At 41.7% G+C, this 23,354-nt stretch overlaps 1 protein-coding gene across 1 annotated transcript in view; it reads left to right on the top strand.

The window, feature by feature from the left end:
- Positions 1-23,354, top strand: part of LOC121001163 (carnitinyl-CoA dehydratase-like) — a 228,377-nt gene that overhangs the window by 151,242 nt on the left and 53,781 nt on the right. The window contains exon 6 of the mRNA XM_040432109.1: positions 20,518-20,667. Within this exon, the coding sequence (XP_040288043.1) occupies positions 20,518-20,667 (150 nt within the window). The remainder of the gene's footprint in view (positions 1-20,517; positions 20,668-23,354) is intronic.

The following is a 23,354-nucleotide window of genomic DNA, read 5'->3' on the forward strand; positions in this document are numbered from 1 at the left end:
GTCAACGTTCGGGTCTGGGTACCCGAACTCACAAAGTTCGGTATGAACCCGAACTTTGCAGTTTGGGTTTGCTCATCCCTAATTAGGACTGGTGTATAAGCAGTTTTTTAGGGAATTTACTTAGACTGGCATTATCATACCTTGATCTTAGTGCAAACTGCTCTGGAGTAAGATACTGAAAAGTCTCTTAATACATGTTTTGCACCTTTGTCTGTCCACGTGCCAGAAAATCTGATCTACACCACCTGGCATAAATTTTTTGTAAATCTGGGATTCCCCACCCTTCCTGCAAAATCTTGGCCACTTTTCAGAAAAGTGGTGATAAGCACCCAAAAGTTTTTTAAGCAAATGAGGCTTGAGCCAAGATCTATGACTTCTGTACCCCAGTTTTCTCACATAAAGCTACTGATAAAGTCTTCCCTTGGTGGATACATTTACCAGATCTATCATTGCATGGTAACTGTTGACACCTCTGATGGACTAAAATTAGAGTCTGCGTCACCATCCACAAGCAGAACTGCTTACATGACTTCTGAAGCTCTATGTTTAGTCATGTGGTCTGTTTTTAAGCCACACAAGCAAAATGCAACATTTTTATGTCTTGCCTATTTTTGACAACAGTGGTTGACACATCTACCTTCATATTTTCCAGACTCTTTCTGGCATCCTGTTGCCCCCCACTTAGAGAGGCATGTGGTCAACAGGCATAACCAGGTCTTTGCTCCATTGATTGCCTGCTAATATACAGTATTTCCTATTAAAGTAAATTTACTATGATCTATAATCCTATAATCTGCACTGAAACAACCCACTGCATTTCTAAATTAGTTTTATAAAGCATTGTTACAGAGGGGTTGCAGCTTTTATACTGCTTGGAGAGACACTGAGACCTTTTCAGACGTATTGCAACCTACCTACCGCTACTTCAGTTCTCTGTACCTACCGCTACTTCAGTTCTCTGTCTCAGTGGTTTCTTCATTCAGGCGATCACTGACATCCACAATCTGCTCTTCAAGAAGATAAGTTCTCTCCGCACCACATAGCCTCAGCTTCTGGCCAAGTTTACATGGGTAAAAAGGGGGTGTTTTGGGGGCGTCCCTTTAACACGGCATGTTATTTGACATCAATGGCTTGATCATATTTTGAGTTTTGCTGTGTTTATTTAAAGACTATGTACACCATCGCAGGCTATTTTTTTTATGATTGCATGTTACTCATTTTTGGCTAAAAATCTTTTTATCAATTGGCCTTTAATAATAAAAATATTGAACTGTTCTGTCACAAAGGGTTAGCTGTTTTTCTAGCGTTGTGACTGGTACTTACACTTTCATCTAATAAATCTTATCTCTAAACTACTGAGAGGTCATAAACACTTACTTAACCCACATTCTTATCAGTAAGATAAGAACTGAGCTATAATGAGCATTTATAAGGTCAGAGAGCAGAGATAAGGAGTCCGTCTGCTCCTGGTCTGACGAAAAAGACAAAGTCCAAAGGGTGCTTCTATAGCATATCAGCTCTGTACAGAACAAAGAAAGCTATATTTTTAATAAAGACCAATAAAAAAAAATGTTTAGCTCAAAGCAATAACAAACAAATTGCCTTTAACATCAAGCAATTTTTTTCCTCCCATTTTTAATATCAAATGGAGCCAAAAGTGATAAAAAGGCCTCGCGAGTGAACAGGTGAAATTATATGAGCTCTTATGTAGAGGCAAACAAGCGCATAGCCAGAAAAAATGCATCCCCTACATTGGTTTCATCGTTGCCCCTAAGGGTATGTTCACACAACAGACTTCAAAAATTGCCTACAAATACAGTGCAGAATCTATGCATGTTTTTTTTTTTCAGCGTGTTTTTCATGCTTTTTTTTTTACACATTTTTGATGCTGTTTTTCAAAGCGTTTTGTCATTTTTTTTTTTAATCTGTTTAATTCAGTACAAAACGTCATTTTTATCTTGTGGTTTTTGGACCAGATCCACACTAGAAAACGCGCAGACATGTACTGAGCTGTTTTTTGATGCTTCATATTCATTTCAATGGGAGATTCAAGTTTTTTGATGCGGAAACGTGCCAAAATCAGCACTGAAAAACTCAATATGAACTGGCCCTAAACCTTGCAGCCCTATGCAGGAGCCCAATTTGTCCTGGTTTGTCATACTGGTTTGTTTTGTAAAACTAAGACCAAGTTCACACTTCAGTTATTTAGTCAGTTATTTCCATCAGTTATTGTGAGCTAAAACCAGTAGTGACACCTATTCAAAGATCAGGTGTAATTTAAAGAATTGCACCTATTCTGTGTTTTTGACCTGCACCTGGATTTGGCTCACAATAACTGACCAAATAACTGAAGTATAAACTCTAACTGAAAATGGTGGTTTATGGCAACAGTCAGTGAGATATAAAGGCCCTGATTCAGTAAAGGACAACTGTCATATTTTTTTTTATTTGCTAGTTTATTAGAGCTAGGCATGTATACCTGAGTTAGTCTGTCAATGATTGCCAAAAGATCTGTAATTACCGCAGCTTTCATTAATGTCCTCTGTCCCTTTCCATTGCTCCCTTAAAAGGTCATTGCTATGGTTCATCTGTCTCCGGCTAGGAAGACAGAGGGGCGGTCCTTCACACTGCATGCCTGCATTAGGCTTCAGAGTGAGGAGGTGTGTCTCTCAGTAAGCCAATCTGATTGGCTGGCAGGAATCTGCTGGCTCCAGCAAGTTTGTATGTGACCTGAGGGAATGCAGTTTTGGCCTCCGAGAACTGGCAGAGGAGCCATCTTGAGAATATCCTCATAATTTAGGATTCAAAACAGCTATAACTAAGGGGGACACTCAAGGAAAACAGTGGTAAGTGAAGAAACTAAAGCTTTATGCATAATGCTGCTGCAGCAGTAACATATATTAAAATAGATTTTTTGATGAAAATATGACAGTTATCCTTTAACCCCTTAGGGACCCATGACGTACCGGTACGGCATGGTTCCCGAGTCCTTAAGAACCCATGACTAACCAGTACGTCATGTATAGTTCCGATCACCGCCGCCCGGCGGGCGATGATCGGAACCCGGTGCCTGCTCAAATCATTGAGCAGGCACCTTGGCTAAAGGCGCAGGGGGGTCCCGTGACCCCCCGTGTCAGCGATCGCCGCAAACCGCAGGTCAATTCAGACCTGCGGTTTGCGGCTTTTACCTGGTGCGGGGGCGGTGGTGCCATCGGGTCCCCATGGGGCTGTAGGGGGGACCCGATGGCATGGAAGGTAGCGCGATGACTTCCTGAGGCATTGCGCTGCCTTCCGGTGAAGAGCCTGTGAGATCCAGCCCCCTGGATCTCACAGGCCGGAAGCTGTATGAGTAACAAGTGAAAAAAAAAGTTGAAAAAATAAAGTTTTCCCCAATTTTTTTTTAAAGTTTCAAGTAAAAATAAACAAAAACGAAATTTTCCCCAAATAAAGTTAAAAAAATTTGGTAAAATACATATTAGGTATCACCGCGTCTGTATCAACCGGCTCTATAAACATGACCTATCCCCTCAGATGAACACCATAAAAAAATAAAAACTGTGCTAAATAAACCGTTTTTTTGTCACCTTACATCACAAAAAGTACAACAGCAAGCGATCAAAAAGGCCTTTGCCCACCAAAATAGTACCAATCTAACCGCCACCTCATCCCGCAAAAAATGAGCCCCTACCTGAGACAATCGCCCAAAAAATAAAAAAAACTATGGCTCAGAATATGGAGACACAAAAACATCTTATTTGGAGACACAAAAACATATGGAGACACAAAAACAAAGCTGTTATTGTGTAAAACTTACATAAATAAATAAAAAAGTATACATATTTGGTATCGCCGCGTTCATATCGACCGGCTCTATAAAAATATCACATGACCTAACCCCTCAGATGAACACCGTAAAAAATAAAAAATAAACTGTGCTAAATAAACCATTTTTTGTCACCTTACAACACAAAAAGTGTAATAGCAAGCAATCAAAAAGTCACACGCACCCCAAAATAGTGCCAATAAAACCGTTATCTCATCCCGCAAACATCATACCCTACCCATGGTAATCGCCCAAAAACTGAAAAAATTATGTCTCTCAGACTATGGAAACACTAAAACATGATTTTTCTTTTGCTTCAAAAAAGAAATCACTGTGTAAAACTTACCGTACATAAATAAAAAAAAAAGTATACATATTAGGTATCGCTGCATCCGTGACAACCTGGTCTATAAAAATATCACATGATCTAACCTGTCAGATGAATGTTGTAAATAACAAAAAATAAAAACGGTGCCAAAACACCTATTTCTTGTTATCTTGCCTCAGAAAAAGTGTAATATAGAGCAACCAAAAATCATATGTACCCTAAACTAGTACCAACAATACTGCCACCCTATCCCGTTAGTTTCTAAAATGGGGCCACTTTTTTGGAGTTTCTACTCTAGGGGTGCATCAGGGGGGCTTCAAATGGGACATGGTGTCAAAAAAAACAGTCCAGCAAAATCTGCCTTCCAAAAACCGTATGGCATTCCTTTCCTTCTGCGCCCTGCCGTGTGTCCGTACAGTAGTTTACGACCACATATGGGGTGTTTATGTAAACTACAGAATCAGGGCAATAAATATTGAGTTTGGTTTGGCTGTTAACCCTTGCTTTGTTACTGGAAAAAAATTATTAAAATGGAAAATCTGCCAAAAAAGTGAAATTTTGAAATTGTATCTCTATTTTCCATTAATTCTTGTGGAACACCTAAAGGGTTAACAAAGTTTGTAAAATCAGTTTTGATTACCTTGAGGGGTGTAGTTTATAGAATGGGGTCATTTTTGGGTGGTTATGTAAGCCTCGCAAAGTGACTTCAGACCTGAACTGATCCCTAAAAATTGTGTTTTTGAAAATTTCAGAAAAATTTCAAGATTTGCTTCTAAACTTCTGAGCCTTGTAACATTCCCCAAAAATAAAATATCATTCCCAAAATGATCCAAACATGAAGTAGACATATGGGGAATGTGAAGTAATAACTCTTTTTGGAGGTATTACTATGTACACTGCTCAAAAAAATAAAGGGAACACAAAAATAACACATCCTAGATCTGAATAAATGAAATATTCTTCTGAAATACTTTGTTCTTTACATAGTTGAATGTGCTGACAACAAATTCACACAGAAAAAAAAAATGGAAATCAAATTTTTTAACCCATGGAGGTCTGGATTTGGAGTCACCCTCAAAATTAAAGTGGAAAAACACACTACAGGCTGATCCAACTTTGATGTAATGTCCTTAAAACAAGTCAAAATGAGGCTCAGTAGTGTGTGTGGCCTCCACGTGCCTGTATGACCTCCCTACAACGCCTGTGTATGCTCCTGATGAGGTGGCGGACGGTCTCCTGAGGGATCTCCTCCCAGACCTGGACTAAAGCATCTGCCAACTCCTGGACAGTCTGTGGTGCAACGTGACGTTGGTGGATAGCGCGAGACGTGATGTCCCAGATGTGCTCAATTGGATTCAGGTCTGGGGAACGGGCGGGCCAGTCCATAGCATCAATGCCTTCGTCTTGCAGGAACTGCTGACACACTCCAGCCACATGAGGTCTAGCATTGCCTTGCATTAGGAGGAACCCAGGGCCAACCGCACCAGCATCTGGTCTCACAAGGGGTCTGAGGATCTCATCTCGGTACCTAATGGCAGTCAGGCTACCTCTGGCGAGCACATGGAGGGCTGTGCGGCCCTCCAAAGAAATGCCACCCCACACCATTACTGACCCAATGCCAAACCAGTCATGCTGGAGGATGTTGCAGGCAGCAGAACGTTCTCCACGGCGTCTCCAGACTCTGTCACGTCTGTCACATGTGCTCAGTGTGAACCTGCTTTCATCTGTGAAGAGCACAGGGCGCCAGTGGCGAATTTGCCAATCTTGGTGTTTTCTGGCAAATGCCAAACGTCTTGCACGGTGTTGGGCTGTAAGCACAACCCCCACCTGTGGACGTCGGGCCCTCATATCACCCTCATGGAGTCTGTTTCTGACCGTTTGAGCAGACACATGCACATTTGTGGCCTGCTGGAGGTCATTTTGCAGGGCTCTGGCAGTGCTCCTCCTGTTCCTCCTTGCACAAAGGCGGAGGTAGCGGTCCTGCTGCTGGGCTGTTGCCCTCCTACGGCCTCCTTCACATCTCCTGATGTACTGGCCTGTCTCCTGGTAGCGCCTCCATGCTCTGGACACTACGCTGACAGACACAGCAAACCTTCTTGCCACAGCTCGCATTGATGTGCCATCCTGGATAAGCTGCACTACCTGAGCCACTTGTGTGGGTTGTAGACTCCGTCTCATGCTACCACTAGAGTGAAAGCACCAGCAGCATTCAAAAGTGACCAAAACATCAGCCAGGAAGCATAGGAACTGAGAAGTGGTCAGGTCACCACCTGCAGAACCACTCCTTTATTGGGGGTGTCTGGCTAATTGCCTATAATTTCCACCTGTTGTCTATCCCATTTGCACAACAGCATGTGAAATTGATTGTCACTTAGTGTTGCTTCCTAAGTGGACAGTTTGATTTCACAGAAGTGTGATTGACTTGGAGTTACATTGTGTTGTTTAAGTGTTCCCTTTATTTTTTTGAGCAGTGTATTATAGAAGTAGAGAAATTGAAACTTGGAAATTTGCAGTTTTTAAAAAAAAAAATTGGGATTGTTTTATAAATAAAAATGATTTTCTTTCACTTCATTTTACCAGTGTCATGAAGTACAATATGTGAAGAAAAAACAATCTCAGAATGGCCTGGATAAGTCAAAGCGTTTTAAAGTTATCAGCACTTAAAGTGACACTGGTCAGATTTGCAATAAATGGCCAAGTCCTTAAGGTGAAATAGGGCCGAGTCCTTAAGGGGTTAAGACCTGCGTTTTCTGCATCGGTCTTGATGGGGCCTCCTCATAAATTACATGGCTTCTCCGGGAGACTGTGAGCTGGAATGAAATCTACGGCGGATTTTTGCTACCATTGATTTCAGTCATTATTTAGTCTAGTTTCCGGTGAAAATAATGAAGGAGCTGGGGACGATGGCCCTGCACACACTCCAATCTCGCCACGCCTCCATTTGATAAAATTGGCGCATAAAATGCCAATTGTGACTAGAAAAGTTGCAATGGCATTGAAAAAAAATTCTACGCCAAAAACAGATGTCTTTTCTGATTTAACGGCAACCTTTTCATCTATCATAGATATATTATATAATAATCTCTTGTAATTATCACTAGTGGCATGCTTTACGATAAAGATCCCGAATGGACAGGAGGACAACATAGTAAAATATAAACTTTATTGATGTTTATGTGTTATTTGATGCTGTGATCCAGATGCTGGTAAACTTCTGGATCACGGTGTCAATAAAATGGCCTTGTTAGGCCTTGTTTCAGAAAAGACAACCACCCCCCCAAAAGTGTGACACTCTGAGAGTAAGTATATTCTCTGATTGATGGAGGGATTGATTAAGGCTGAATCCTCCATATCTGCACTTACCTTTCTGTGCCATTCTGTGCTGTCAGAGGAGCAGAAAAAAACTGAAAATAATTAATCAAAAAGATTGATTAAGAGATATACACCCAACACTTATCCATCATACCACCGCCATCATTGTTCCTCCTATGCTGCCATCGAGGATACTGCTGCTTTGTGAAATACCTCAGAACGGTGGCTTTGCAATTGGCTCCATACTCTGCCAGACCTGCACTCTTGCCTAGCACCTAGCCAAACACCCACCAAACACCAACGACACCCCAACTACCACCAGGCAGGAGGCCCAATACCAGGGAATGCCCTGAGAAAAGAATATGTGTGCCCTCCATTCACTGCAGGCCCCAGATAACGCCAGAGGGAGGACTGCCAATGTGGACTATTGGTACTACTACCGCTCTGAGGGCCACAGTCACCACTCGCATTCTCTGCCCTGCGCCTCTCAGGTAGGTCCCTGAAAACTAAGCAGGTGAGTATTGGTTCCTTTTTTCCCATATTTCCTGCAAATATTTTAAAATCCTGATAAACCCATTTCAGAGAGGCTCTTCCTGCGTTGTAACAGGGAAGATGGTGGGGTGAAGAATCTGCCTTTTTGTACAGAAGAAGGGCAGGGACAGCACAGAGAAAAAGCACATCCCCTCCATGTATTTCTATTATTATAGTAACATATGTGCTGTACCCCAGTACAGAGGTATCTTTATTTTTTTGGTAATGTATTGTACTGTAGTGTTACTCTATGCGATGTAGTGTATAATGAGTATGTCTGAGCATGAATAGGCACAGGCAGGGTTAATAGCTGGCTCCACCCCTGGCTCTAGCTAATTCTAGGCAGTTGTAGGGAGAGCTTGAAGGGGGTAGGGAGCAGACACTACGTGCTTCTCTCCTCAGGCCTCCAGCTTCAAGAATACAGAGACTAACAGATCTCTTTGGAATCCTCTGGTCCTGCTACAGCAAAAGAGGAAGAAAGACAAGATTGGAGAATCTGCATGGCTAGGCAAGGAGTCAGTCAGCAAGGTAACCTGTGTTAAGCTTCCCAGACCCTGCTGTAGGGGTAACAAGTTAAGACACTCTACACACATCAGGAACAACTTGGCCAGTCGTATCATTGAACCTGCACGCAGCAGTGCGAATTGCGTTATTTAGAGAATGCAGTTGCCAGCTAGAGATTCAATGTAGAGAGACTTTAGCAATAGATAGAGTAACCAGATGGCTTTCAACATTTCCTAACTCGTACACAGACATCTGGGTGGAATTTGCACTGTGTACAGACTGTTGTTGGATGTACTACAGCTCCTATTTTGTATTCAAGTAAATAAAGTCATTTGTTGTGTTAAAGCTGGCCCGGTTTACTGACTCCTACAGTGCCACGTGCTGACAATTGAATGCTAATAACTCTTCTGCCAGGCACCCATAAAACCACCAACATCAAGGACACCCCAAACTACCATCAGGAAGGAGCCCCAACTACAGGGAGTTTCCAGAGGGAAAAAGTGTGCGTCCTCCATTCACTGTGCCAGCCCTAGGGAGCAACGGCCTGGGGGATACCACTGATACATCCTATTGTTGGCCCACTACCACTCCCATCCTCCGCTGTGGCACCTCAAGAGCTAGCTGCATATGTGTGCATGTGTATTTAGCCATATACATGTGTGTGGATATATGTACAGTATATGCTGGTTACTGTACTTTTATGGACATTGCTGTAGTGCTGCATTAACTAAGTGCTAAATGGCAGCAAAAACTGCATATTAAAGGTGACTAGCTAGGTGCTAAATAGTGGCATTAATTATACATTGTATGTTGGCATTATCTGGGCGCTAAACAGTGGCAAAAACTGGGTACTGAATAGTGTCTGTAACTATGTATTGTATGGGGGCATTAACTGGGCACTTAATACTGGAATTAGCTGAACTCTCCATAGAGGTATTTGTAGGGCATTGCAAATCAGCATCACAATGTTAGGTCTTCTGCCCATGACCATATCCATTTTGCAGTTTTCAAACATCAGATCCTTAAAATACGGATACAGGCCGTATGCATTACACAGTTTTCTCACTTCCATCAGTAGAAATGCCTATTCTTGTCCGCAAAACAGATACGAATAGGACATGTTCTATAATTTTCAGAATGACAACACAGATGTGGACAGCCCATGGATAACATAACTGTCTGCAAAATGCTGATCAAACGCAGACCAAAACTACCGTCATGTGCAAGAAGCCTTATATGATGTCAGCAACGTCTCTCGCAATTCCACAGATTATTGCCTTCAGTGTGCTTGGATCAAATGTGTTGGACTATAGTTTCTGTGTTTAGAAATGTGGTTTCAGAGATACTGCTTGGTTATGCAACAATTTGAAAAATGTATTGGACATTGGCCAGTATGTACAACAAATATTCATTTGGAGTCCATATTCATGTATAGTTTATATTAGAGTGTTTTGGCTGCTTTGTTTGCTGTACTGGAGTAGGAATAATTTGTTGCAACAGCATGTGGCACACCACAATAATTGTTGGCCTTACCTGCTGCCTATTTGGACCCACCTACAACATGAGGCCACCTTTTATATATTTTTTTCCAAGGCCACTTTAAGTGCCCAATCTGCTATAAGTAGTACCATACACCATTTTGCTGATCGGTGGGGGTGTCAGAGCTCCTGTGACCTTCACTCCAGGAAGAGTATCAGAATCGAGAACGCTACTTCCAAAAAAGTTTCAGTGTGCCTAGACAGCAGAGTGAACAGCAAAATCACAGCATTCCAGACCCTGCTGCAGGTGATGGACTACGAATCAGATTCTCATCACCTAGACCTCTTCCAGGCCAGCCAAACACCTAGCCTGTACCATGCCATGGAAACCTATATCCACAAGTGCCTGTTAGTGCCATTTAATTACCACCTAACCAGCCACCATGCTTCATCATCTGGTGAACAAAACTGCCCTTTGTACCTTCTACTGCGGGATAAAGTGCAACAGCACTCTCCAAACCAAATAAAGTACAAAAAAGTATTTTCATGCTAATACTATGCTTATTAAGTACATTTTAGATTCTTGGCAAATACATTTTGTACAAAATTATTTGGGCCCGTCTTCCACACGTCGGTGATCTCTGTAAGACTGGAACCTAACACAAAATTTTACCTGTTATGTGCCATGACGGCCACCATAAAATTCAGGGAGTGTAGGTTGCACATGCATGCTGGGCCCACCTTAATTTTTGTCATCTTTGGTGCCAAAATGGCCTCCATTAAATCCAGGGAATGCTGGTACCAACATGCATGCCGAGCCCACTCCACACCTCTCCTGGTGCCAGATGTCCCCCAATGAATGCAATGAGAGTCCACCCTATACCTCTCCTTGTGCCAAAAGGCTTCCAGTGAGTAAGGGAGAGCAGGCTAAGCTTTATACTTACACTAATTAAAATCAGCCAATAGGGCAGACGAGCTGGTCAGGAGTGCATGACTTAAGAGTCAGCCACACCTCCGGTACAAACTGCGAAGAAGAAAAGGGGTTAGTCAGCACATCCTAATGGGCAGGTGCACGCTGCCATGGCTGAAAATACAAAGAAGAAATACAATGTATCCGCACTCTGCAAACCAAATAAAGTACAAAAAGTATTCTAATGCTAATGCTATGCTTATAGAATACTTTTTTGTACTTTATTTGGTTTGCAGAGTTCGGTTGCATTGTATTTCTTCTTTGTGTTTTCAGCCATAGCAACGTGCACCTGCCCATTGGGATGTGCTGACTGACCCTTTTTTTTTCTTTGCAGCTTGTACCGGAGGTGTGGCTGACTCTTCAGTCGTGCACTCCTGACTAGCCTGTCTGCCCCTAAAGTAAAAAAGAAAAAAAAACGCCCTTTCCCCTTATTTTATAATAAAAAACAGAAAAAAAACCCACACATATTAGGTATCACTGCGTCTGTAATGACCGGCTCTATAAATATATCACATGATCCACCCTGTCCGATAAAAACGGTGTAAAAAAAAAATTTTTGTCACCTTACATCACAAAAAGTGCAACACCAAGCGATCAAAAAGGCGTATGTCCCACAAAATGGTATTAATAAAACAGTCACCTCATCCCTCAAAAAATGAGCCCCTACCAAAGACAATCACCCAAAAAATAAAAAAAACCTATAGGTCTCAGAACATGGAGACACTAAAACATCATCATTTTTTTTGTTTCAAGACTGCTATTATTGTGCTAAATTGAAATACATAAAAAAAAATATACATATTAGGTATCGCCACGTCCGTAACAACCAGCTTTATATAAATATCACATGACCTAACCCCTCAGGAGAATACCATTAAAAAATGTGTAAAAAAAAAGGCATTTTTGTCACATTATATTACAAAAATTGCAACAGCAAGTGATCAAAAAGGTGTATGCCCCCCAAAATAGTACCAATCAGACCGTCACCTCATCCCGCAAAAAATGAGACTCTGTTTAAGAGAATCGGTCAAAAAATAAAAAAGCTATGGCTCTCAGACTATGGAGACACTAAAATATGATTATTTTTTACTTCAAAACTGCTATTATTGTGTAAAACTTAAATAAATAAAAAAAAGTAGACATATTAGGTATTTCCACGTGCGTAACGATCTGCTCTATAAAAAGTCACATGACCTAATCCCTCAGGTAAACGCTGTAAAAATTAAAAATAAAAACGGTGCCAAAACATTTTTCGGTTACCTTGCCTCACAAAAAACGTAATATAGAGCAATTAAAAATCATATGTACCCCAAAATTGTACCAACAAAACTGGCACCTTATCCCGTAGTTTCCAAAATGTGGTCACTTTTTTTTTAGTTTATACTGTAGGGGTGCATCAGGGGGGCTTCAAATGGGACATGGCATCTAAAAACCAGTGTAGCTAAATTTGCCTTCCAAAAACCATATGGAATTCCTTTCCTTCTGCGCCCTGCCGTTTGCCCGTACAGCAGTTTACGATCACATGTAGGGTGTTTCTGTAAACCGCAGAATCAGGGTAATAAATATTGAGTTTTATTTGGCTTTTAACCCTTGCTTTTCTACTGGAAAAAATGGATTAAAATGTAAAATCTGCCAAAAAAGTGAAATTCTGAAATGTCATCTACATTTTCCATTATTTCTTGTGGAACACCTAAAGGGTTAACAAAGTTTGTAAAATCAGTTTTGTGTACCTTGAGGGGTGTAGTTTCTAAAATGGGGTCATTTTTGGGTGGTTTCTATTATGTAAGCCTCACAAAGTGACTTCAGACCTGAACTGGTCCTTAAAAAGTGGACCTGCGATCTCTGAATGGACGTTTTAAAACTTCCATTAAGAGATGGAGAACCACCTCCCGGACGTTTATATTCAATGGGCGGACGGGAGGTGGTTAAATTATAAATGTTCCTTTTTATAATTATTTTATGTTCTTTATGTTCTAAAAAAAAAAAAAGAACTCTGTGGAGAAATAAACAGCGCTTTATTTACATACATTTTCTTGTTTGATGTCTTTATTATACACATTAAATAATTATATTTATGTAGCACACACACATATAACACATTAATGATTGTACATTTTGGATTTTATAATACATATCTTCCAATACAAATTTAACACAATTTTATGTCCATATGCACACGATACTATAGACAATAGAGATGGAGTTTAGTGACATGACATGTCATTATGGTTTGAGTAATTTATATTGAGGCCAACTACTGCTTTCTTTATTATGATGGTGATACTGGCATACATTTTAATAGTGCTTACATTTAAGCTTTATAGCAATGAGGTATTTTTACATATTTCACATATCGTGTTTAAAAAAAACAATATAAAAAAAAAAAACAATACACAATCCAGCCACACTACCAATTTTCCCCAAAAATAAATAAGGAGATTTCCTTAAACATAATGCTTGCTGGTGGTTTTGATAGCTCTTGTCAGTAAAAGGTGAATCAAGAGAATGGAGAATGGTTTTTTTCACGCGTGTTAAACGCATGCAATCCGCATGTCACCCGTGTGGAAAAAACGCAATCACGCAACGCAATTGCATACAAAACTGACAGCACTCGCAAGCATAATCTCGCAATTTTCCAGAAACGCACCCGCAACGCATCCAGACCTAATCCGCGACGTTCATGTGAAAGAGGCCTAAAGCTTAGCCTGCTCTCCCTCACTTACTGGAAGCCTTTTGGCACCAGGAGAGGCATAGGGTGGACTCTCATTGCATTCGTTGGGGGCCATCTGGCACCAGGAGAGGTGTGGAATGAGCTTGGCATGCATGTTGGTACCTGCATTCCCTGGATTTAATGGAGGCCATTTTGGCACCAAAAATGACAAAAATTAAGGTGGGCCCAGCATGCATGTGGAACCTACATTTCCTGAATTTTATGGTAGCAGTCATGGCACATAACGGGTAGAATTTTGTGTTAGGCTCCCGTCTTACACAGATCGCTTTGACATGTGGCATATGGGCCCAAATAATTTTGTACAAAATGTATTTGCCAAGAATCTCAAATTTACTTAATAAGCATAGCATTAGAACACATTTTTGTACTTTATTTGGTTTGCAGAGTGCTGTTGCATTGTATTTTTTTCCTTGTACTGCGGGATGTACCATAAGCTGGATGCACCTTTTCACTGCACCAATCCCCAGGGAGCAACAGCATGAGGGAGTACACAATCGACACAAAACCTCATCAGGGCCAATACCACTCCCATCCTTTGCAATTTCTGCTAAGAGGATCGCTCCTTGACCACCTCAGACTGACTGACAGGTGTCTCCCTATTTATATATACACAGGCAAATGTCTCTTTTGTTGTCAGTTTATAATGTGTGAGAAGAAGAGATTTACTGTATTTTTCACTTTATAAGGCGCAGCTGATGCAAGATGCACCTAGTTCTTAGAAGAGGAAAATAAGAAAAAACTGTTTTCATCAGAACAGACCCACAATCTTCATCAGACCCCCAAAATTAGAACCCCAATCTTCATCAGACTATAGATCAGATTTTCATATCAGACCTCAGATCAGATCCCCATATCAGGCCTTAGATCAGATCCTCAGATCAGACCCTCAGATCAGATCCCCATATCAAACCTCAGACCAGACTCAAATTTTAGACCATCATCAGACCTCAGATCAGACCGCCATCAGAGCTCAGGTCAGAACCCCATCAGAGCTTAGATCAGACCCCAATATAAGACTTCAGACCAGACCTCAGATCACACCCCCATATAAGACCTCAGATCAGATCCCCATATCAAACCTCAGATCAGACTCTCATTTTAGACCTTAATCAGACCTCAGATCAGATGGCCATATCAGACCCCCATCAGACCTCAGGTCAGACCCCTATCAGAGCTCAGATAAGACCCCATGTCAGACCCCCATATCAGACCTCCATATCAGATTTCAATCAGAGATAAAAATAAATTAATTAACTTACCTCTTCTGGTCTGCTGCCACTTTACAGATCTGGCGGTCTCTCCTGCAATCACCGCTCCCTGGTCTTCTCCGGACCCTTGCTATTACTGTGACTTGACAGCGTACAGCGTCAGGTCATAGTGCGCACACTGACTGTATACAGTCAGGACACGTTAAGCAGGGCCTGGAGGAAAACCAGGGAGCGGTGAGTACAGACAGCGCTAGCCTTATCACTCCCCAGTCCTCCTGCATACTAGTGAGCTCTTACATAATGATAGCACTCACTAGTATTCACTTTATAAGACACACAGCCATTTATCCCCACTCTTAGGGCAAATAAATGTGTCTTATAATGTGTGAAATACAATATTTTCAATTTTAAAGGGGTTGTCCAGCCTTTACTAAGTGATGACCTACCGCACAGGATAGGCCATTACTAGCTGATCGGAGGAGGGGGGGAGGGGGGGTTCAAAACCATGCCTCCCCTCAGATCAGCTGTTTGAGTGCAGCTCCATCGATGGAATTAAACAGGATATTTTATTCTGAAGGAGCTTGTTACTACTGTACTGCTCCCATTGATCTCAAGTGAGGACAGATTATCACTACTTAGTAAAGGCTGAACAACCCCTTTAGTTAATTTTTCTTCATGTATTCTTTCTCTAGTTGGTCTATTAAGAAGATTAGTTCTGAATTGGTAGAGCTTGGCACTTCTAGGAATCTTCTTAAATTTATAACTGTATTTTGACACACCCTTACACACCCCATAAATGCATTTAACAAACATTTTCTAATATAATAACTTAACTGCTCTTCATTACCCACATATTAATTTTATTTTTTCAAATCCCAACTATAGTTGCATTATATAACTAGAATATTAATGAAAACAATATGCTTGCTTATAAGAAAAAAATCTTACACTTGCCCTTTCTTCTTACTTCATTAATGCTTAAATTCCAGTTGTGTTCATGTGGCTCCCATTAGAGATATGTTTTACAGCAGCCACATGGACCATAGACGCAATTGCAGTACCCCAGATCAGGGGTACTGCAGGGTTAATTGCTGTCATGTAATATTTCTAAGTTAAAATCATGTGATTTATGCACCTAATAGTACTGTATGGACAATTAAGGGTTAAAACCTTGGCTCATCCTGTTAGGCTGCCAGGGAAGAGACTTTAGTCCACCCCCAGGTAAGTCAGCGTGAACAGTCTATTTCTGCTGAGGAACAATGAAGACCTACATGTGCAAGCTCATCAGAGCCAGGCCCGAGCTCTGAGGACCTTCATCTCTGATACTTCTGCAATGAGCAGGATACGGGTACGCTGATGCCACTTATGCAGTGGGCCAGGATATGGGTGGTTAATAGTTTGTAGTTTGTTTGTGATGCCAATTGCATCGTGCGCAGGGTACTATCACAGGCCCTTCCAAGGTGTTATAACGCACGTCCCAGATTAGGAATGCCAAAGTGATGTAATTGTCTATAATGTCTCTGTAGAGTAGTGGTAATTGTGTCAACGGTGTCTCCTACATGGGTACGGCTGGACTCCTGGCTCACTAGCAATAAATTTGAGTATAGTGATAGTAGGAATAATAGAGGAATTTTGCAGCAGAAATGATGTCCAGACCTTTAGATGAAGTTCAAACTTTTCTTTACTGAAGATAACTAGTATCCAAGCAGTATACAGCTTTGGTCTCTGGTCCCAGCAGGTTTTAGCAATCATTGGCAGGAATGAATGCTTCTGCTTTAATGTGAGGAGCTTGCAAGATAATTTGTCTGCTTGGTAGCTCTGTACTTGTGGAAGGAACTAATCTTCTGCACCTTTCTGTACTTCTGCTGTATTGGGACAGACTAGCTGAGGAGGATATGGCTTCTCCTAGGTCTCTGGACTTACCCTCAGATGGTTTCTCAGGGAATGCCTTTCATCTGGAACTCTGGAGATTGTTTGTAGCTTTCTTCATCCAGCTGAGGCTGCAGGGCTCAGACTGGGATGTGATCATGTCTCAGCCGAGACAATATCCTGCTCTTCTTCCCATGCAGGGGATCTCCTACACACACACACCCTACCCTAGCAGGGGGTGGGCTACACTAACTCTAACTTCCTTCTCCACCCAAGCTGCAGGATGTGGGAAACAGTCCACACCTCCACAGAGGGGGAGCTAAGCTGGAATAATCCATTCCAGCCTAGATACACTAAACTAGAACTAGTTTCTACCAATGCTTTGCTGCCACCTGTTGGTGAACATGGAAAAATTACAAGGAAAATTGTATTTAACATAGTTCTACATGCACATTTGTGAAGACATGAGCAAAATCATATCAGATGACAATATACAGGCTCTTAGACGATAGTAGCGAGGTAGAGGCGTGAGCAACACAACGCGGGGTGGTGTTACACTTCTATAGCCAAGGAAACTACTTTACATCAAAAGTGCTTCAGATAGAAGGAAATCAGAAGGTCCGGAATCTGGAAGGCCATGCATTGGAGTCAGTCAGCAAAGTATTGTGCACATTTTTTCCAGAGAGACCTTACTTCTTTGAGAGGGAATATTGATAGCGCACCCTTCCACACTTGGAAATGGTTTGGCCAGCAGAATCTCAAATCTGCACCCCTCAGCACAGGAAATGCAGAAAATTATCAAGAACCTCATTGCATGCCTAAGGTTCTGCGAGACACATTAGAGAGACAGAGAGAAGGAGTACTACAACATCCATCATTGCCGTTGTCCATACTCTGCTATTGGAGAAGGATTGCACCATGGTACATGCCTTGGAATTGTGCCTTGTTATTGTGGCATGTACTACTACTCCTATTGTACAAGTCGTGGCCAAAAGTTTTGAGAATGACACAAATATTAGCTTTCACAAAGTTTGCTGCTAAACTGCTTTTAGATCTTTGTTTCAGTTATTTCTGTGATGTAGTGAAATATAATTACACGCACTTCATACGTTTCAAAGGCTTTTATCGACAATTACATGAAATTTATGCAAAGAGTCAGTATTTGCAGTGTTGGCCCTTCTTTTTCAGGACCTCTGCAATTCGACTGGGCATGCTCTCAATCAACTTCTGGGCCAATTCCTGCTGATAGCAACCATTCTTTCAAAATCACTTCTTGGAGTTTGTCAGAATTAGTGGGTTTTTGTTTGTCCACCCGCCTCTTGAGGATTGACCACAAGTTCTCAATGGGATTAAGATCTGGGGAGTTTCCAGGCCATGGACCCAAAATGTCAACGTTTTGGTCCCCGAGCCACTTAGTTATCACTTTTGCCTTATGGCACGGTGCTCCATTGTGCTGGAAAATGCATTGTTCTTCACCAAACTGTTGTTGGATTGTTGGAAGAAGTTGCTGTTGGAGGGTGTTTTGGTACCATTCTTTATTCATGGCTGTGTTTTTGGGCAAAATTGTGAGTGAGCTCAATCCCTTGGATGAGAAGCAACCCCACACATGAATGGTCTCATGATGCTTTACTGTTGGCATGACACAGGACTGATGGTAGCGCTCACCTTTTCTTCTCCGGACAAGCCTTTTTCCAGATGCCCCAAACAATCGGAAAGAGGCTTCATCGGAGAATATGACTTTGCCCCAGTCCTCAGCAGTCCATTCACCAAACTTTCTGCAGAAGATCAATCTGTCCCTGATGTTTTTTTTGGGGGAGAAGTGGCTTCTTTGCTGCCCTTCTTGACACCAGGCCATCTTCCAAAAGTCTTTGCCTCACTGTGCGTGCAGATGCGCTCACACCTGCCTGCTGCCATTCCTGAGCAAGCTCTGCACTGGTGGCACTCCGATCCCGCAGCTGAGTCCTCTTTAGGAGACGATCCTGGCGCTTGCTGGACTTTCTTGGACGCCCTGAAGCCTTCTTAACAATAATTGAACCTCTTTCCTTGAAGTTCTTGATGATCCTATAAATTGTTGATTGAGGTGCAATCTTAGTAGCCACAATATCCTTCCCTGTGAAGCCATTTTTATGCAACGCAATGATGGCTGCACGCGTTTCTTTGCAGGTCACCATGGTTAACAATGGAAGAACAATGATTTCAAGCATCACCCTCCTTTTAACATGTCAAGTCTGCCATTTTAACCCAATCAGCCTGACATAAGGATCTCCAGCCTTGTGCTCGTCAACATTCTCACCTGAGTTAACAAGACAATTACTGAAATGATCTCAGCAGGTCCTTTAATGACAGCAATGAAATGCAGTGGAAAGTTTTTTTTGGGATTAAGTTAATTTTCATGGCAAAGAAGAACTATGCAATTCATCTGATCACTCTTCATAACATTCTGGAGTATATGCAAATTGCTATTATAAAAACTTAAGCAGCAACTTTTCCAATTTCCAATATTTATGTAATTCTCAAAACTTTTGGCCACGACTGTACACTTTAGTAAAGAGTAAGAGAGACTTATTTATTCATACCAACTGGCCTGGTTACTAACTTCACCGTTCACCAGCCACTGCACCTCCATTTCTGCCTTGCACCCAGGGGCAGATTGGCATTTTTTCAAGGGCCACTTTAAGTTCCCAGTCCACCCCTGCTTGCACCCAGACTAACACTTAACATCAAGTGCACCCCACCTACCACCAGGCAGGAGCCCCAATGCTAGGGTATGCCCCAAGAAAAGAAAGAGTGTGCCCTCCAATCACTGCATATCCCCAGGGAGCACCAGAGGAAGAAATTGCTACTGTGAACTGTTAGGCTGGTTTCACACGTGCAAGTTCAATGCATTGAACTTGCAGCATGTGTCTGTGGAAGCTCCCGTACTGACCTCCTTAGCACTGACAGGGTCGCTTAGCATTATATTGATTTTTGATGCTATGTAACCCTTAGGCTGGTTTCACACGGGCGTTGCGGGAAAGGATGCGGATGTGTTGCAGGAACATGCATGATTTTTCAGCGCGAGTGCAAAACATTGTTATGCGTTTTGCACGCGCGTGAGAAAAATCTGCATGTTTGGTACCCAAACCCGGACTTCTTCACAGAGGTTCGGGTTTGGGTTAGGTGTTGTGTAGATTGTATTATTTTCCCTTATAACATGGTTATAAGGGAAAATAATAGCATTCTTACTACAGAATGCTTAGTACAATAGGGCTGAAGGGGTTAAAAAAAATAATAATAATTTAACTCACCTTAATCCACTTGTTTGCGCAGCCCGGCTTCTCTTCTGTCTTCATCTGTGAGGAAAAGGACCAGTGGTGACGTCACTGTGCTCATCACATGGTCCATCACATGATCCATCACCATGGACATTGCTAAGTCCACCACAATGTCCACCACAGGACATTGCTAAGTGCTGTTAGGGTAAGTTTAAGTGGAGTGGAAGCATATTGTGTGACCACTGCTTTTCCAAGCTCTTCTTACCCATGGTCTTGCAACTTAGGGGCACTGGGCTTTCTCATGATGGTGGGACCACCACCGATGTAGCATTTACCATCTATAATATATACTTTGCACATGATCAAATAAAATAGGATAAATTAAAATAATAATATCATTGACATACTGTGTCCTGCATTTGTGAGTACTTAGCAAAAAAGCATGTGAAGCCATGAAATAATAGTCTCTTTTCATAAATGTTTAATTAAATTAAATTTTTCTTCTACAGGTGTTCCACTAATCGATGGGGGAACAGTGAGGTTGCCACAGTTAATTGGGCTTTCTAGAGCTCTGGATCTCATTCTTACAGGAAGGCCAGTAAAAGCCCAAGAAGCATATGCTTTTGGACTAGCCAATCGGGTGGTTCCTGATGGACAGGGTAAGTGAAGTTGTTTTTAGCAACAAAAAATTAACAAAATTAACCCTTAGGATACCAGCGCCGTGCATGTATGGTGCCGAAATGCGGGACGGAAATCCCAGGTCAGTACAGGTACGGCGCGCTGGTCGGGCGGGTGCTGGAGCTGCGCCCGCCTGATCAGAGGCAGGGGTCCGACTGTCACTGATAGCCGGACCCCTGCTCTATAGCCGGACCCCTGCTCTATGCGCCGGCATTGGTGAAATCACCGATGCCGGAGCATTAAACCTTGCACGCCGCAGTCAGCGCTGACTGCGGCACGTGTGGTATCCTCACGGGTGCCGGTGTCCATGGGGTCCCCGCGCTGCTGTGACCGGGACCCCATGGCAGGGAAGGCAGCCCGATGCCTCCCTTAGGCATCGTGACTGCCTTCCGGGAGAGCCTGTGAGATCCAGCCCCCTGGATCTCACAGGCAAGCAGGCTATAAGCGTATTACATTGTGTAATACACTTATAGCCAATGCATTATAATACGGAAGTATTGTAATACATTGTAAAGGGGATCAGACCCCCAAAAGTTGATGTCCCAGAGTGGGACAAAAAAAATAAAGTCAAAATTAATTAATTAATAGGGAAAATAAGAAAAGTAGACATATTAGGTGTTTCCACATACGTATCGATCGGCTCTATAAAAATATCACATGACCTAACCCCTCAGGTGAACAGGTCAAAAAAATAAAATAAAAACTGTGCTAAAAAAACTTTTTTTGTCACGTTACATCACTAAAAGTGGCGTATCACCGATCAAGCGATCAAAAAGGCGTATGCCCCCCAAAATAGTACCAATCTAGCCGTCACTTCATCCCACAAAAAATGAGCCCCTACCTAAGACAATAAACTTAAATAAATAAATAAAAAAAATATCACATGATTTAACACCTCAGGTGAACACAAAAAAAAATAATAAAAAAAAACGGTGTCAAAAAGCCATTTTGTCACCTTACATCACAAAAAGTGTAAAAAAAATTAAAAAAAAGTATACATATTAGGTATCGCCACATCCGTAACCTGCTCTATTAAAATATCACAAGGAATAACCCCTCAGGTGAACACCATACATTTTTTTAAATAAAAACAGTGCCAAAAAAAGCCATTTTTTGTTCCCTTACATCACAAAAATTGCAACACCAAGTAATCAAAAAGGCGTATGCCCTCCAAAATAGTACCAATCAAACCGTCACCTCATCCCGCAAAAAATGAGGTCTTACCTAAGACAATCGGTCAAAAAAAAAAAAAGGTATGACTCTCAGGCAATGGAGACACTAAAATATGATTTTTTTTTTTGCTTCAAAACTGCTATTATTGTGCTAAAGTGAAATAAATAAAGTATACATATTAGGTATTGCCGCATCCATAACAACCTGCTCTATAAAAATATCACATGACCTAACCACTCAGGTGAACACTAGTGTTGAGCGAGCATGCTCGGCCGAACTGCTGTTTGGCTCGAGCATCACTATGCGTGGCACATTGCAGTGCTCGGCTGAATACTGCGGGTGCTCGAGTACAATTTAATACAATGAAAGTCAATGGGAGACCCGAGCATCAAACCAGGCACCCCCTGCTCTGAAGAAGAAACTGTTTAGTGCACAAAAAAGGTTAGAAATTGATGCAAACCCCATCAACATGGTTTGGAAACAGCATTAAGAGGATAGCTGGATGCGTCTTGGACTCCTATTATCTATGAAATACAATAGACAACCACACAAAGGCTATATGACAAAAGCCAGGTATGTGGAAGCCAACAATCTATCCATGAGACAGATAACAGTCAGCATACCTTACAATGGCAGCCTTGTGTACTATGAGACATTCTAAACCAGCTCTCATCTGACTAAGAGCCAGTAAGCCTCAAAGTTGCTTCACATCTGTTGGATGGCTTGGATGGACCTGCGCACCTAGATCAATATCATTAGGGTGACAAAAAAAAATCTGATTGTCCTAACATAATATTCAATAACCTTTCTATACAGTTTTGTCATGTAAAAACTCATTTGCATAAACATGGGCATATGGGAAAGACATGCAATTGAGCAGAATCTGCCTTGTTTTCCAGCTGAAAAACAATTTGCATGGAAAATTCGCGATCTACACTACTCATGAACAGCGCCAGCTATTGGATTCATAATCTTGTCGTAAGACTATGAAACCAATAGATGGTGCTGTTCATGAGTCATTACAAGCAGGGCAATAGTCCTCAGATACACCCTAGCAAGCTTATATTACCGCAGATAAAGTACTAGAAGATGTGTGAATGATAGCAGCAATCCAATATACACCTCAGTGTTAGTGCAGGCTATTATAGGCTGAGTGTTACACGGTGTGTGGACTCTGTTGAGTAGGGTGCCCCACTTACTAACGCCCCAACAAGATGAACAGCACCATCTATTGGTTTCATAGTCTTATGACAAGACTAATAATCTTGTCATAAGACTGAAACCAATAGATGGCGCTGTTCATGAGTAGTGTAGATCGCAAATTTTCCCATGCAAATAGTTTTAAGTGGAAAAAAAGGCAGAGTCTGCTCATTTTTGCATGTCTTTCCCATATGTCCATGTTTATGCAAATTAGTTTTTACTTACTTGAATATTATGTTTGGAATGTCTCATAGTGCACAAGGCTGCCATTGTAAGGTATGCTGACTGTTATCTG

The sequence above is a fragment of the Bufo bufo genome, chromosome 5 (genome assembly GCF_905171765.1).
Source record: "Bufo bufo chromosome 5, aBufBuf1.1, whole genome shotgun sequence".
NCBI lineage: Eukaryota > Metazoa > Chordata > Amphibia > Anura > Bufonidae > Bufo > Bufo bufo.